At 41.2% G+C, this 18,172-nt stretch overlaps 1 protein-coding gene across 3 annotated transcripts in view; it reads right to left on the minus strand.

Moving 5' to 3' along the window:
* Positions 1-3,698: 3,698 nt before the first annotated feature.
* shisa6a (shisa family member 6a) overlaps positions 3,699-18,172 on the minus strand; it is a 121,478-nt gene continuing 107,004 nt past the window's right edge. For all 3 annotated transcript variants that reach the window (XM_085158178.1, XM_085158177.1, XM_085158176.1), the window contains one exon: positions 3,699-7,985. In XM_085158178.1, the coding sequence (XP_085014304.1) occupies positions 7,372-7,985 (614 nt within the window). In that variant the 3' untranslated portion in view covers positions 3,699-7,371. The remainder of the gene's footprint in view (positions 7,986-18,172) is intronic.

Raw genomic sequence — 18,172 nt, forward strand, 5'->3', positions numbered from 1 at the left:
TACGGCTCAATAGCACAAGGATATATCCTTCTGACTGTTGGTTTACTGATAGTAAGCGGGACCACATTACAATACACACCATATCACCTTTTTGAACACCAGTGGCTGTTGATGATGGTCGGAATCATTCGAGCAGCTATCTGAATTAATTAACCTGATAAAGGACACAGAGGGAACAGGATTAAAGTGCTTAATGGCCAAACATTTGACCATTGCTCCTCAATTTGGGCCACAGTTGTCCAAATAACCTTGTTCGTTTTTCCATCTAAATGCAAATGGATGGGTGTTGAAGAAAAGTGGAAACCACTGCTATTTGCCATCTGCCCATTTGTGTGTGCACTATTGTGACCATTAGGTTTTGTTCTGGTATTGTACAAAATGCATGGCCTGCTCACTCCGCTATGAATTTCAAGAGGGTTTCAGATGGACCAGGACATGATGGGAGCAAAAGGTATTAATACATGTGTCATAAAAGTAATGAGGCTCAGTGCTTTTTGTTGATGGTGTCAGTGGCCAGGAATGCAAAGGCAGGTTGGGGTACAGGTATTTGTGTGTGTTCTTTGAAATTATTATAAAGCGAAACCAACCTCATTGTAATTCTCAGTGGATCCAAATCTGGGTTTTTTTGTCTTAGAGATATGCACAAAGTGTTTGTTGGTGTGCCAGGACACACCTGCTTATAACAATGCTGAGATGGTTCTTATGCCCAACTCATCTTTTGTATAGTCCTGTGAGAAATTAAGCTCATAGAACAACCTTTACCGGCAATAACCTTGAATCAAACATTTTCTGTATGACTTTATCAGCATCTCAGGTTGTTTTGTAGGAATTTTGACCAACTCTTCTTCATTAATTGCTTCAGTTCTGTGATGTTGCAGGCATTCATCTATACTCAGCTCTCTTAAGGCCAAGCAACAGCATTTCAGTCAGGGTGAGGTCTGTACTCTGACTGGACCATTCTACTGTAGATTCACTGATGTGCTTGGCATCATCATTCTGTTGTATGATCCAATTTTTAGGCCAAGCTTTATCTGACCGACAGAAGGCCTCACATTTGACTCTAGGATAGCTTGGTGTACCGAGGAGTTCACAGTCAACTCAATGCCTGGAAGGTAGCTTTAGTTGACTGTTATTGTGAGTAACAGTGTACTGTAAATGAAAGGAAAGGAAATGAAGCGAATAAAAGACAAAACGTACTCAGTATTTTTCTAATTATTCTGTAATGCACATTGACTTCTCACACTAACCGAGGCCTGTAGAGTCTGAATGTAGCTCTTATTTTTTTTGTAATTTCACTGAGCATTGCATGGTCAGCACCTAAATGCTCCACATCAGTAAACTGCTAAAACCTTTCGCTTTTATAGAGGTGGTCACACTTCCAGATGATCAAGTAGATTTTATTAAGTGCACTTAACTGTTATTTACCACCAGAATTCCTATGGAAACACTTCCAGGACTGCATCGATTCTTTTTTCACTGTAAATTATTGTAAGAGAGCCCTTTGGACTCATTTTTGAATGCAGAATCTTACTCTACTTACTTTATCTAGAGCAGACCTTCCCAAAGTGTGGGGCCCGCCCCCCGGGGGGCGCAGAGCCATTGCGGGGGGGAGGGGGGGGTATGAAAAGGGGAAGAAAAACAACAGTGCTTGGACACTGCTAGCACGGGGCGCCCACACAAACGCAAAGCAGGAGATGAAGCATCGCTGAATATGTTTCCAAACCAACTTCATTCTGAGCCAAAGACTAGACAATGGTGCCAAGGTAGGTCTCCCCTGCTTAATTGGTTTTCCCTTCGTTGGGAGCAGCGCTGGGCTCTTCAAATCACAGACAAACAGTATCCCACATTCTTGATTTTTAGTTCACAAACACTTGTAGTAATGACTAACTACTCCTGACATTTTGGAGATGTTAGCTCTTTATACAGTAAAGTTACAGCGGGATACAAATAACATCAGCCTGATCCTGCCACGATTTGTTCCCTCGGTTCAAATCACGGACAAACAGTATCCCACAGCTGTTTATGTTTTTAAACCCATTTTGCACAGAGAGGCATTTTTTGAAAAATGTATTGTAATTATTGCAATGTTGAATGTTATTACACAGGAAAAAACAACTACCTAAAATAATCACACCGTGACGCCTCTGCCTTTCTAAATGGAGGAACAGTAACTGCGATTCTGCAATTCATCTCATGTAAACAATAACGTGGCGCACAGCGTGATGTGAAAAAAGATGCGAACATTTTCTTGTAAAACAAAGGGGGGCCTAGCAAAAAAGTTTGGGAACCACTGATCTAGAGAATATTTATGGCCAATTTCGAATCACCAGCTAACCTGACATGCACTGGACTGTGTTAGGAAGCTAGAGTATCCATGGAAAGCACACAGAAGTGAACCCACCAGGGTTCAAACCAGGAAACTTGCTGGGAGGCTCCAGTTTTGACCAAGTATGCCACCTGTGAAGGATTAATTAGTGAAGGAGTGCATTTTAACCCAAAGCACAGTCATTTCCTGAACACAACCCTTGGCCCAACTATTAGACTGTATATAAAAGATAGAGACATGCATCGTGACACACATTATAAATTGGTATGTGGACTGGATTTTGAAGTGTTTCACCATTTTGATCATAGTTTCTGGCAACACGTTCTCACTCCCAAAGCGTAACATTTTACGCTAGGTGACAAATCGTCAACATATTACGTTTTCGGCTACCCACCACGTTCCTAAATGACGACCTCGGAAAAATGAGGAAATATGAGAACCGTATGGACTCAATCTACACATGTTCGCTCTTTTTCTTCAAATCACTTAGAAACACGCTATTTAACATCATTAAAGTCCTGGTTAACCTCAGGAAAAAGGTTATGGTTAGGGCTAGGGATAAGGTTAGGTTTAGGGCTGGAATACAGGGCTGGAACGTCTATTACCGCGGGAGTGTCATTGCACTGGATTTCGCCCATAACCCGCTGCGTACCATAAGAACGCCGAAGGTCTCCTTTTGCGTTCCTCAGGAACGCCCCGGGATGTGACAAATCGTCGGCATGTTACGCCTCGGGAGTGAGAACGGGCTCTTTCTGGAGACATATGTTTTCAGGTAACATTAGCAAGCTTGGCTAGGATAGTGCATCGAAGAGTGTTTCAGTAGATCGGCCACTTTTTTGCAAAAAGGCTATCAGACGAGGGTAGTGAAACGTCAAACGCTCAAACCACAAACAAAAACAACAATTGTGTCTCACTGCTGAAACTGTCATGTTTCCAAAGGTTTGCATTGCAAGCTTCACAGTTTTGCAACCTCTTAGTGAGTAGTTGGCGAGAGTTCAATACAAAGTACTGACTGTCAGGGCAATCTGCTAGCAACAAAAGCAATTGCAAGGAGGTTTTTGCTGCAGCATCATATCTTTCTTTGTGACTAATTTCACCTTGCAACAGCAAGCAACCTCCTGCAAACACTTACCAACTGGCCCGAATTCACATTTTTCCCAGCCGTAAGCAGTAAGGTTAGTGACCAGGCCTATGTGACCTTACTTTGTTTTTTACTGGCTTTTGGAGGAAAACCCCTGTGGCCATTTGAGGAACTGCAGTTTTTGGTACTTTTGCATCTGCATAATATCCAAGTCCTCCCCAGGTTCACGCTACGGGTTTCAGAGTTTTGTTATCTTGGACTTATACAAGCACACGTTATTAAACGCATATATACAACACACATGGTTTGCTTTAATAATTTGTAAACAAACAGAAAAATGCACAAGAACAGTCATAATTTGTTTGTTGAAGCCTTTAAGTTAGTCTCCGGTTATTTGTGCAGTTACATAGACGTGTTTTCATTCATACCACATTTATCTGTATTATAAAAACTCCTCTTTGACTATGAAAGACGATACAATCCTAAATAAAAAGGACAACAAAGCCTGTATGGCAGCCAATGAACTTCACAACTTTTTAAAAAGAGTAATAGAGCTATAGAGCTATACTGCATGAACAGGAAATATTGCACATAGAGAAAAAGGCTCTTGGGATGACATCATTATTAATTAAGTGAAAAGAAGGAGCAGAAGTTTGTGAAATTAGTCGAGCGAGTTGGATGAACACATATCTGTCTAAAGCAGTCTATTAATCACGCCTTCTTCAAATGGCCCTCATTTGTGCAAGCGCTTCCCAGTATAGGAAGAAAAAAATAGTGTACAAAGACAGTAAAGTTGGAAAAAAGACAACCTCAAACTGACATCATTAAATGCATATCTGACATTAAAACAAAGAAATACATTTCTTGAACTTAAGATACATTTGGCCAACCTTTCATGCTCCACAACGTAAATCAATTTTAAATGTATTGTTATGACAAGAAATGAAGCACACTTAAGGAAAACGTGCAACAATGCATGAGTGTACTTGAGCATAATCACAGAATTGAATGGAATGAGTCATTGCTTTCCTTTGAAGTTTTCCATTTAAATTGCACAGTCCAAATCACAAGTAAGATTGTATCCAAGTTGTATATACAGTGGCTGACCACTCAAATATCTAAAGAAACAACAATTTTCCTGATATCTTACTTGTCCAGTCTGCTGAGTGTTGTCACAAAGAGACACGATTTCAATTACTTATTTCCTGACATTTTGGGAATGGAAATAGCAAGTCTGTAGAAATACAAAGGTTATTCTGAGCAGCATTTCCTGACCTTTAATGAAAACACAATGTCATTTCTGGCCTTTATACCATAAACTGAGCTACAATATAAAAGTTGGATGTAGCTTTAAATCTCTAATTTACGGAGCCCCGCAGGGGACATGGGAGAAAAAAAAAAGTTAAGACGGACTTTTGCGAGATCTCGCAAAACAAACTCGGGATCTCGCAAAAGTTTTAGCCGCATTCTTCGGAGGCCGCCAGCTCAAAGCCGACCAGGAGGTCGAGGCACGATGTGCCGGGAAAGCGGTGTTCCTCCCGGCTGTAGTAGGTCTCGACCTCCCGTTAGCTTCGAGCTAGTGGGTGTCAGATCTCCGAAAACGTCGGAGCTCTTTTGCAAATATGTGATGTCTTGTAAACCGAGCAGATATCTGACGTTTACACAACTACATTCACGCCTCAAAATATCTTAAAAGTGTATTTTGTGACCCAGAAAGAGTAATATTACAACTAAGTAGCTGCCGCCATTGTTGGAATTCAACTTTTGCGAGATCTCGCAAAAGTTTTGCGAGATCCCGAGTTAGTTTTGTGGGATCTTGCAAAAGTCCGACTTAATTTTTTTTTCTCCCATGTCCCCTGCGGGGCTCCGTACTGATTTTATAAAAGTCTATCAGAAAATGACTGTACTGCTCACTTGATGTGTGACACTTTTCTTGTTAGTTACAAATTATCTTTAATTTAGCAGGATGTTTATTTCTAAAGGGTGTCAAAGTGTTTTTGGATTCTCCATCAGACACACCGCTTCAGCAGAAATGCTTAAGTTGGTGGCTACGTCCATCTTTTATATTCAGTCTAGGCTTAAATTAAGATGGGACTTGTCTTAGTGAGAAAGCTATTTTTTTGGACATGTGACCATTTCCTAAAGGAGGTGCTTAACTGGCTTTCCTTGGGATTTGAATTGGGACTTAAATAGGGACTAGATTGGCAGGAAGCAGCATGACACTCCACCTGTAGTTAAAAAGTGCAATGGCGCGCTTAAATTTTCCTGCACTTAATAGAAATTTGCCTTAAAAAACTGTCTTTGGCAATCTTTATGACACACCGTGGCGAGTCCATGTAGAAAACCCAAGCCCTGAAGGAATTGCACAAATCCTAACAGCCACACTTCTATTAATAGTATAAAATCTGGACCCCGACTGTCTCACTTCCTGGACTGGATCTTCATATAGCAACCGAGAAACCCTTCCCCACCCCCCAGGTCAACTGAAAACAGAAGCACGGTATTTTCACATACCTGTAAGCCCATAAAACTTATAATAAATCTTATTCGAGTAAAGTTTAAACAACTTTCAATGAGAATTGGAAGATTGATATACCTAATGGTTGTTTTGCCTGCAAAGTTTGAGACTTCTTCAATTGAATTTTTGAGGTATATATACTGCAACATCTCTCACCGTATAGGTTTTCGCTGCTGGTTCTGCTGGTAAATTATAGTCAATAATATTGCACAGAAAGCAAAGACAACAAGCATGATTGTTCAGTTAAGAGCATATGGGATTCCATACAATAAGGCATTGCTTTAATGACAATATCTCAAACATTTTAATCAACGCTTCACTGACCGGCGATTGTGATGTCCTCTTTAGTACTGATTGGTCCATCACATCGACAAACTATTACACAACCTGTGCACTTCTTAACACGGAGTGCTTGATATGTAGAGATGGAAGCAGCTGACCAATCACAAACTGAGAATAATGGATGGATGGGCTTACGGATGACAAAGCGAGGATATGGAAATTCAGCAAATTTGAATGACCATCAGGCTCCGTTTTCACCTGTAGATTTATTTCTGCAGACTGAAGCTGCCAGTCAACACTGGTAAAAGTTTTTTCACACACAATCATTCTATGCTACAAGCACAGTTAGAAAAGAAAAAAATACCCCCCACATATATATTAAATCCACATATTTTGCCGACATCTGTGGAAATAATGCTATTTGGGGGAATTCACCTTATCTAAAACGAAATTTTAAAGTAGGAATCAAAGATTCCAGGTGGGAGAAAAAAATAATGCCGGAGGGCCAGCTTTTCTAGGTTAATGCTGCTAATGTAGCCTATTTACAATCTCCTATTATATGCAACAAAAATAGCCTCGTTTTTCACTAATAAGCTGATATGTTCTGGCCATTCACCGAACAAGAAGAAGAAGAAGTAGAAGAAGAAGAAGAGAAAACTTAATCGAAAAAAAGGGAAGTCGTTAATTGTGCTTTTTAACCCACAAATCCACTTCATCGCTGAAATGGGACAATTCAAGAGGCACCATCTGAAGTGCTTACATCAGTTAATGAGAATCTCTAAAGCTATAACAAGGACTGAAAATACAAATAGTAAATATATTATATTTATATATTTATAAAGTTGATACAATTCCCTTCCAGTCCCAAATCCAGTTTAAAAAATATTTTCTTCACATTGTCTAATGTCCGACATGAAGGATCTTTGTGTCGCCGCGCAAAGCCCTTATGATGCTCTAAAAGAGAAATGTCTTTGCCAGGGTTTGATTCTAATTATCCAAAATCTGGATGACACAGAAAGCTTGTGCTAAAAAGCCGGAAGAGTTATTTTTTTGTTCTCTTTTCTTAAATGCAGGAGGTTGTTTTGATGAGAAGACTGAACAGTTCTGCTGAGTATCCTTCTGTCGACGTTGGGGGTGGGTCTCAGGAATGCTTCAACCCCGGAGTTAAACAGTTACCTCGTTCTTACTGGCAGTGTGGTATGTGTGGTGGTGGCCGGGAATGTACTGCAGGTGGTCCACCGTGTGTGTTCGTCGGGAAGCAAACGCCTGCCTCTTAGACGTGGTCACTTGGTGGTTGACCGTCAGCGTGTTGTAGGAGTCAGTAGAGGCACTGGGTTGAGAGTACATCTTGGTCACCTTGTGGCGGTCCATAACTGGCGTGGTGGGTATCAGCATGTCAGCGTGAGACATCGCCCTCGCCATGGCCTTCTCCCGGAACTTGTCGCGCCTCATTGCTGGGGACAGCAACAGCGGATCCTGGGAATGGAGGCGGTCCGCTGAGAGCAGCTGCTCTTCCGAGAGGTGGCGGCTGCTTCCGTATGCCGCAGCCGCCATCGCACCGTATGAAGACAGGCCGTACTCTCCACGTCGCGGCGTCCTGGGAGGAGACAGGACGTGGTCCTGCGACATGGCCCTTTGGACTCGACGAGGACGTTGCCGCTGCTGGTGCTGCTGGTGTTGCTGGGGTTCTGCGTTCAGCTTCACCATGTGGGTTGGTCCCCGTCCACCAAAGTCAGGATGATGCTTCCTGGCGTAGTAGTCATCGATGTCTTTATCACCTGGGGGAGTTAGAAGACAAAGATCATCAGGGAGAGGCAGGCGCATTGAGTTTGAATGTAATTTTGGATAGCTTGGCTTATGACACATCTCCGCAGCTAGCTTTATTACAACAAATTAGCAAAATGCACCCATCAATAACTAAAACAGCAACATTGCATCCCTGGTCAAAAATAGCTGCAGTACACTGGCAAAAACTGCAGTGTGACTTATGAGGTGGAAAGACAGATGGGGGGTGGGGGTGCTGTTTCCATGCTCAACAGCGGGAGTCGGGAACCTTTCTTATAAACCAGGAAATTATGAGCATCCACCCAGTTTCTTAACTGTTTATCCAGCTTATGATCAGGGGCAGCCTGATCCTGTCTCCCCCTCATAGGGCAAAAGGATGGACACACCCTGGGCAAGTCATAAGTCCAGAACAAACAGAGAAAGGCAGAGAATCACACATTCATACCCACGGCCAAGTCTTTAACCCTTTAAGACCTACCATAGAACCAAGTCCGCGAGAGCTTATATCATATTTTTACATGCTGTGGAGCCATTTTTGGGAGCATTTCAGGTTGCTATACATCAATACAACCATTATAACCTAGATTTTAATAATATGTATGAATTAAGTGCATAGTAATTACATAAATTGCAATAAAGTGCAATAAACTACAAAAAAATTGAAAATCGTTTTTGTTTTTTTAACATATATTTCTAGTTAGAGAAATTTAAGAGGCTTATCCCTCAAAACTGTAAATACAAAAAAGTTGCACAAAACAGTTTCCCACCACAGGAAATTTATTTTGAGTGCCTTCATAGTTTTATTTTTGAAATACACCAATTTTTATACACTGCAGGAAAAACGAAAATAAATATTATGATGCAAATTTGCAAAAAAGCAGCATATGCATCAAAATAAACTATTTCCAGCAGTGCAATATGAGTCCTAAGCATCCCAGAAACCACACAGAAACTCATAAAGTCAAAGATAACTTTTAAAAACACCAGTATAGGCTCATTGAGGCCCGGACGGTAAAAAACTACATTTCCAGCAAAAATGACGTCACTTCCGGTTTCAGGCAGGTCATGGCGGACATGCGATAGTTCGCGCTGACGTCTAATCCAATGTAGGAAGTGTTATGAACAGCTGATCGGATCGGTAAAGCGTGTTTCTGGAATATTATGTTTTTGTTGCTGCAAGTGCTTTTTATGCAGTTTTTGCAAAGCTATATGTGGAAGGAAACTGTGACCGAGGACAAGCTGATGGCATAAGATGTAAGTACAACTCCTCCGGTTTCATATGCAAAAAAAATTATTGCGCTAGCTCACGTGGTTGCAGAGCTACCGGGATTTAAAAATAGTTACGCAAAACAGAGCGGTGACCGGTTTTAAAGGGTTAAACCGTGGGAGGAAAACTAAGAGAGTACTAGGAGAACATGCATATACAGAAAGGCACCGGTAAATCAGGGAACACTGAATAAATACGTTTACATCATGGTGAGCTTAGCTGTACTGACCTTCAGACCGTCACATAATGCCCGACGATCATCGCTCTGCTCTTTCGGTATGAGTAATATAATCCAGTCGTGTCTAACCCTGGACTGTCAGCAGTATAAGTCAGTGTGTTAGGAATCAAAGGTTGCAAGAATAATCCCACCTTGTAGCTCGTGAATTAAAAATTATCTTATTTCCACTTGATTTGCAAAGAATTCTGGGTAATAAGCCCCTGTTGCTAGGAAGTCTAAATTTGGTCCAATCGTGACACAATGTGTTGAATGAATATTAAAGCAATGGTTGCTCATTGCCAAAATGTTTCCTGGGCAAGTTGTGCTTTGCAGCATATTAGATCATTTTTCATTCTGATACGTTTTACTAATCAAAACAAATTATTGCACAAGCAATCAAGTTTGCTGACGACACTGTTGTTGTAGGCCTGATCTCCGACAACATCGAGACGGCCTACCTGGAGGAGATTAGGAACCTGGAGACCTGGTGCCAGGAGAATAACCTCCTCCTAAACATCAGCAAGACTAAGGAGCTGATCGTGGACTTCACTACAAAGCAGGCGAGGAATTACAAACCCCTCATCATCAGTGGCACGCCAGTGGAGAGAGTGGACAGTTTCCGATACCTGGGTGTCCACATCACTCAGGACCTGTCATGGTCCTGCCACATCAACACCCTGGTTAAGAAAGCCCGTCAGCGTCTCTTCTTCCTCAGAAGACTTAGAGACTTCCATCTGCCACTGAAGGTGCTCAAGAACTTTTACTCCTGCACCATCGAGAGCGTCCTGACGGCAAACATCTGCACCTGGTTTGGGAACAGCACCAAGCAGGACAGACGAGATGTGCAAAGAGTGGTGCGCTCGGCCGAACGCATCATTCAATCAGAGCTCCCTGACCTGCTGTCCATCTACACCAAGCGGTGCAAGTCCAAAGCTAGGAAGATTATGATGGACCTCTCCTATCCCAACAATGGACTCTTCTCACTGTTGAGGTCTGGGAAGCGCTTTCGCTCCCTTAACCCTTTAAAACCGGTCAGAGCGGGCACGCTCTGTTTTGCGTAACTATTTTTAAATCCCGGTAGCTCTGCAACCACGTAAGCTAGCGCAATAATTTTTTTTGCATATGAAACCGGAGGAGTTGTACTTACATCTTATGCCATCAGCTTGTCCTCGGTCACAGTTTCCTTCCACATATAACTTTGCAAAAACTGCATAAAAAGCGCTTGCAGCAACAAAAACATAATATTCCAGAAACACGCTTTGCCGATCTGATCAGCTGTTCATAACACTTCCTACATTGGATTAGATGTCAGCGCGAACTTTTGCATGTCCGCCATTACCTGCCCGAAACCGGAAGTGACGTCATTTTAACGGAAATGTAGTTTTTTTTTTTTACCATGAGGGCCTCATGAGCCTATACTGGTGTTTTTAAAAGTTATATTTGACTTTATGACTTTCTGTGTCATTTCTGGGATGCTTAGGACTCATATTGCACTGCTGCAAATAGTTTATTTTGATGCACATGCTGCTTTTTTGCAAATTTGCATCATAATATTTATTTTTGTTTTTCCTGCAGTATATAAAAATTGGTGTATTTCAAAAATAAAACTATGAAGACACTCAAAATAAATTTCCTGTGGTGGGAAACTATTTTGTGCAACTTTTTTGTATTTACAGTTTTGAGGGATAAGCCTCTTAAATTTCTCTAACTAGAAATATATGTTAAAAAGGCAAAAACGATTTTCCATTTTTTTGTAGTTTATTGCACTTTTTTGCAATTTATGTAATTACTATGCACTTAATGCAGACATATTATTAAAATTTGGGCTATAATGGTTGTATTGATGTATAGCAACTTGAAATGCTCCCAAAAATGGCTCCACAGCATGTAAAAATATAATATAAGCTCTGGCGGACTTGGTTCTATGGTAGGTCTTAAAGGGTTAAGGCCAAAACAGAGAGAATGAGGAGGAGCTTCTTCCCCCAGGCTATTCGGGCCCTGAACCAGGTGTAGGACTGGACTCTCCCACACATTACATCACCACACATTTCCTATAATCCTATAATTCCTATAATTTATAATCTTTATAATCTCTTTCTGCTATTTGCACATTTTTTACTGTAAATTTCTAAGTTAATTTGTAAATTTTGTAGTAACCTGTAAATTGCAAATACTGTAAAACTTTTTTTCTGTCATTTAATGGTCGGGCATTGTACAGCTACAAGCATTTCACCCCCATGTCATACTGTGTATGGTTGTGTGTGTGTGACAAATAAAATTTGAATTTGAATTTGATTTGAAGCAAGAGCCTGTACCTGCATCAGAAAAATAAAATCTCTCCCCAGTCTTGGTGTCCACCTCTAAGGAGACTCCTTACTGAGCATAAAATCTCTTTTCTGTGTCTATTTGGGTATTAGAAGCATTCTATCTACTATTACTGAAGGCCAGGCTCATGCCATTTGTGTGGTTCAGTACAGATGGCGGTTGCGTAGTGCGTCTCGCGACATCACTAAGTCAAACAACAAAACACTCAGCCGCGGCGGCAGATTAACCCGGTCTTTCACAAAAACGCGATCCCCACGGTAATAGTGGCAGTAAGAACTGATCATATAATCCCACACCAGCTGGAAAGTGCAATTCAAAGCAGTTTGACTTGTTTTGTCCTTTCCCTTCATGAAAAACAGGATAACTCCAAGCTCTTGTCAATGCATTTGTCCTTCAGCATTGAAAACACTCATCAGCAAACCACAGTACTCAACAGTTCATGCGCGGGTGGTGCCTGAATGGGCAACCAGTCATTTAATCCTCTGCCAGAAAGCAGGCCGCCGCTCCGCTGTGTGCACACACTCCTAATGGTAAAATCATTACCGCAGTATTAGCCACAGGTAGCTCTCAGCAGACTTCTGTCTACCTGGTTTTTGGCCGTGCTCGCAAAAAGGGGAAGGCTACCAAAGAGCCCGCCTGATTAACTATTGTGCTGAGCAGTTGTTACCTCTGCAGTAGTTAATTACTGCAGAACACAGAGGTTGAATTGGCGCTTTAGGACTATATCACGCTTCACCAGGTCGTGGAGAAAGGGGATGATGGGAATTGTTTGTCTGGATGCTCATCTCTCTGGGAGAGATGTCACGCCTGGATGCAGAAGGTCACCTTATTTTCTCCCACTCGGAGGTTTTAATGTCCACTAGTCTGTGCATTCCTAATGAGGGAAGCCCAACTCTTGCCTGTGGCGATGCGCTCTAGCATTCTTCCCCGAAGGGTTGGTTTAGATATGACATTACGGCGGGAAATGTCAACCGAACTACGAGTATAGACACAACTGACAAGCTGTGGCTCACATCTCTAATGACAGGTCAAAGTAAAGTTTCCAGTCAATAAGATCTCAAGAGTTAGACTCAGATAATGATATGGCATAAATAAGAAAAAACCCAGCAACACGGAGCAGAGTCTATATAACCTTAAGGTCTGAAAAGGGAAGATTAAAGATTAAACTAGAAAAATTTGCATTTCCTGCGAAAATGCTGTGTGGATGCCTTAACGCTGAAGATGTCTGCTGAAAAAAGTTGAAAGTTGAAAAAACATTGCCCTGAGCAGGATTCGAACCTGGCCCTTCTGATCTCAAGGTAGCTACTCATCTCACTGAGCCAAACTTATTCTCACAAAGAAGAGGTGGAGAGACTGACAATTCTGCTGAAATGAGCAGAAGCTACTGAGAATTGTGCTGATATGAGGTGAAAAGGCTGAAAATTCTGCTGAAAAAAGTTCAATCAGCAGAATTTCTGCTGAAAAGAGATTTTTGCTAAAAACAGCTGAAAAAGCTGGGATTTGTGCTGAAAAGTGGTGAAAAAATTTAAAATTCTGCTGAAAAGAGGTGAATGAGCAGAATTTCTGCTGAAAAGAGTTAAAAAAGTTTAACTGTTAACTGAAAGAAATGTTGCCATAAGCGGGATTTGAACACGGGCCTCCCAGTCTGAGAACGGCAGCTCATCTCACTGAGATAAAACACAGGTCAACCCGGCGAGGAAAATCAGTGACGCCACTGATGAGATGGCAGAAATGGGCAAAAAATATTGCAAAAAAATTCAATATCTCAAAAAGTATAGAAGTGATGATTGATGATGAGCACCAAAAGTCATAGCCGGCATTAGCAGAAAGAGCAGAATTTTTTAAGATTTGAACGGTGCAAATAGCACAAAAACTGAGGGAGTAGTTAGGCGCCAAAAAGTGTACGGAAGCAACCAGAATAATAAAGTAGGATAATAAAGAATAAAGAGAAACAGGAACTCAATAGTGTGGATGCCCTTTCAGGCATCCACACAATTAGCATTCATTCCTTGTGGTAAAATGTCGTAAACTGTGGTCTATGTGAACACCACCATGGGGATATCTAAGGTTGCAAAAAGGATGATCTGTGGTATTTTCTGCAAACTTGTTTGCTAACGACTTAGCTAGTCCTTAGCTAATGAGCAGGCAGTTTAAGTCTTCCCAACTCCTCCCCACATATATGTTTTGCAGTCAAGATGCCTGAAAAGTTCATCTTGAGGCTTGAAAACAGGAATTTGCAAACCAACAGGTGACGTCACAGTAACTACATCTATCTTTTGTACTGTCTCGACTGTGGCGCCTGTTTTAGTATATGAAATAGAAAATGACTGTACTGCTTTTACGATTTATAACCTCAGTAACCACTTTTCTATTCAGTTTATTGTCTCAATCTCTACTTTTTTTTTATAAAACTCAGTATTTATCTTAGAAAGTATGATCCCATTTAGGCTACGTTCACACTGCAGCCAAAAGCGCATTAAATCCGATTTTTTTGACCCTATGCGACCCATATCCGATCATGGTGTGACAGTGTGAACGGCGCAAATCCGATATTTTCAAATCCGATCTGGGTCACTTTCGTATGTGGTACTGAATCCGATACATATCCGATGTTTCAGAAAGCGACTGCTGTTTGATGGTCATGTCGCATTAAATCCGTCTTTTACGTCACCGACACAAGACAGACGGCAATCATCAGCGCCGGAGAAGACATTGCAAACGCTTCCTGGCCATCCAGTGTAGATGTCAGTGAAACTGCTGGGAAGACAACGTTGGAGAAACGTGAACATTTTATTTGTACTGTATAATCTGCAGATTCTGACAGAAATCTGCAACTATCCTTTGAAGCACCGCTCCTCTAAAACAGCAATAAGGATCATTATTAGGTTATTTACATTATTATGTAAATAACAAAATAACTTAAAGCAAAAATTGGGAAACGTAAAGTCCAAAGTCTTTATATTAAGGGCCATCAGTCAAACAATACTGTTGGTCTGGGTCTAAACAGAGCGCGTTGTGTGTGACGTCTTCTTTTGCGCATGCGGCCGCTTTGAGCGTTCACACTAGAGCGCGTTTGCTGTTTTATTTGTAGTGTGAACGAGCAGACAAAAAAAATCAGATTTGATCAAAAAATCGGAATTGAGCATCAAGACCTGCAGTGTGAACGAAGCCTTAGATGGATGCCATTCTTTAGGGCTCGGATGCTTTGTTATTGACACATGTAGTAAAATGTAGCAACGTCCCCCACTTTCTAAGTCAGTCAAAAGTGAAGTCAAAGTTTTCATAGGACAGGACAAGAACAGATCAGAAAACAAGAGATGCTTTTTGTTACAATCAGCTGAAATGATAAGTAAAGTCATCCTCGCAAATGGCCTGCTCCTCTATAACTGCCTCCGCTTCCATTTGATTTAGGTCTTATTCTTTATGGATGTACACATGTTCCACTGTTTACAGTGTAAGTGGCTGAAATGATTTAAGAAGGGCAATGGAAATTACTTGATCTCATCTCTGCGGCTCAGATAAAACGCAGCACTTTACTGTTAAAATGATTGCGAGAGGCTGAAGGGTCCCAAATGTGAAGCGGAGCTACAACACAGGAAATTGCTAACAACTGCTAATTAAACCCCAGCTCCCACTTTGCTAGATTACATTGAGGTTTATTTATGTGTCAGCTATTGATCACAGAACGCCGTAATCATATAATGCGCTAACACTCGTGAAATTGGTGGAACATCAATTATAAAGTGATCGTCAGAGGTTTGGAGTGGGAGAATGTAAAAGGGGGATACAGTAATATCATTTAGGTGTTTCTTTTTGGGTGGATTAAAGGTGGCTTATTTGTTCTAAAAGGTGTTTTAATCCCTTTTAAGGGTGATTAAGGGGAAAAACAGCAGAGCCAAATATGATTGGTTTCTCCTTCTTTGTGCCGCCTCCTTGGAGGAGCTAAGCGGGTTATTTTAGAGCTGCGTCCTCAATCCCCGCGTCGTTGACATCGTTGAAGGACGGAGAGGATGGAAGTGCCGCTCTCTCTCTCATACTCACACAAAAACTACACACCAAATGATTTATAATTGCCAATTTTAAATTGCAAATAAACCATGCTAATTTAATTTACTAATCGTCGTCTCTCCAGATGGTTTCATTAAAATTGCAACTAATTATATTACTTTTAGGCTTGTTTCCAAAGATCTCACTCGTGCTAGAACTTCTTTTTTCTTCAAGGGATGACTTTCCTTGCGTGTTTGACAAATTCTGCCGGGCTCCTGTCTCAAATTCAAAAAGCTTCTTTGTAGTTCAACATGATTCATCTCTGTGATTTTCTGTGTTTGTACAGGACTCTGGCAAGATGAGAGCAAAGCCCTGAGTTGATAAGTGAAAGAAAAGACAAACTTATAAAAGACAAACGTGGAATGCGCTGAGAGGAGATTGCTCTGATGCATGTTTTTCTATCACATAACCACACAGTGTAAAAAAGGACCAGTGACATGTTTAAGTGGCTTTCTCTTGTGCGTACCTTGTCTTAAGATTGCTCCTGATGCTTTGAAGGTTTTATTTGAACCATTTTTGCAAACTCTTGTGGAGCTCTTTCTGAGCTTAAGGGAAAATGAATGAATGTGTGCTTTCTGGGTGCTAAAGCTATAAGCGAGTAGGACAAAAGCAATTTTATATATACATATAATATATATGCCAGTTGTTAACAGTCATGCCAGCCCACATCAACTGCTGGAATGACTGATCTGCTTCAGCTTTATATGCTTTGTTGAATTTTAGAGCATTTAGAGCAGCGGTCCCCAACCCCCGGGCCTCGGACCGCTACCGGTCCGTGAGTCGTTTGGTACCGGGCCGCGAGAGTTGAGGTTCAGGTGTGAAATGTATAGTTTTCAGGGTTTTTATCGGTTTTCAGCGTTATTTTGTTATCATTTTTATCATTAACTCGGTTTTCCTGGGTCTTTTCACGTGTGTTATGAATAAATCTTCTTTTTTTTGGTACCATTACTAGTTTTATTTTGTTGTATTTATCCGCGACACCTTAAAGGCCGGTCCGTGAAAATATTGTCGGGCATAAACCGGTCCGTGGCGCAAAAAAGGTTGGAGACCGCTGCTTTAGAGCATACTATTTAAAAAGGGAGTTTTTCCGTTTACTGTCGCTAAAGTGCTTGCTCATAGGGCAGGGGTGGGCAACTCCAGGCCCCGAGGGCCAGTGTCCTGCAGGTTTTAGATCTCACCTTGGGTCAACACACCTGAATCACATGATTAGTTCGTTACCAGGCCTCTGGAGAACTGCAGGAGCTAATTTAGCCATTTAAATCAGCTGCGTTGGTTCAAGGACACATCTAAAACCTGCAGGGACACCGGCCCTCGAGGCCTGGAGTTGCCCACCCCTGTCATAGGGGGTCATATGATTGTTGGGTTTTTCTCTGCATGTGTTATTGTAGGGTCTACCTTATAATATAAAGCGCCTTGAGGCAACTCTTGTTGTGATTATGGGCTGTATAAATAAAATTGAATTGAATTGAACTATTTAATGCCCCACTCACACAGGCCTAGATACTGGTTGGCAACTGCCTGGCAACCAGTTGCTAGAGAAAAAGCAGTTGCTGGAGGTTATAGGTGGTTGCTGTGAAATTGTCTGCAAAGCAAAGGACACACAGACCTAAAGATCTGCAGTGACTCAGTGAGTAAGGAAAAATGTGTCTGGAAAGTGATTGCTTGGTGTTTGGTAGGGAATAGGTATATGCTGCTGGAACAAAAACTGTATTTTGTATGGAAGATGCATGTGTATCCTTTTTAACGCAACAGAAAAACATTTATACGTTATGTTGATACAAATGTGTCGAGGTACTTTTAATGCAGTTGTTGAGTTTGATTAATTTTGGCTACATGGAAACATGCCCCAGAAACGTCAAGCATGAATAAGGCTATATGCAATCAATATTTGATTATAAAATCTCACTAAATATGTCAACTCAATGGACCCTAACAATCCACGTGCCCGGCCTAGAAATGAGCAAAGCTGCAGTTTAATGACCTGGGATTGAATTAATTCGCAAAATAAACATAACATTAAATAAACAGCTTCATTTAAAGATCGCATTAAAACATTTTTTAATTCATAAATAGTCGAGATTTCCTGTTTGTTTTCTTGTTCATCCCTCATGTCCCATCTTGCTGTGCAATAAAGGTAAATGTAAGGAAACTTGTGGCTTTAATGAAGAAAAACTTGACTCATCACATGAAACCGTTCTACGAACCAGTGGCCAATGCACCGGTCAGGAGGTTAAAGCAGCAGCGTCCACGTTATCATCAAACTGAAAATGTCACCATGAGGATAATGAACTGTAGTATTGGCGAGACATTAAAGTGCCATCCAG

The sequence above is a fragment of the Neolamprologus multifasciatus genome, chromosome 4 (genome assembly GCF_963576455.1).
Source record: "Neolamprologus multifasciatus chromosome 4, fNeoMul1.2, whole genome shotgun sequence".
NCBI classification, from domain to species: Eukaryota; Metazoa; Chordata; class Actinopteri; order Cichliformes; family Cichlidae; genus Neolamprologus; species Neolamprologus multifasciatus.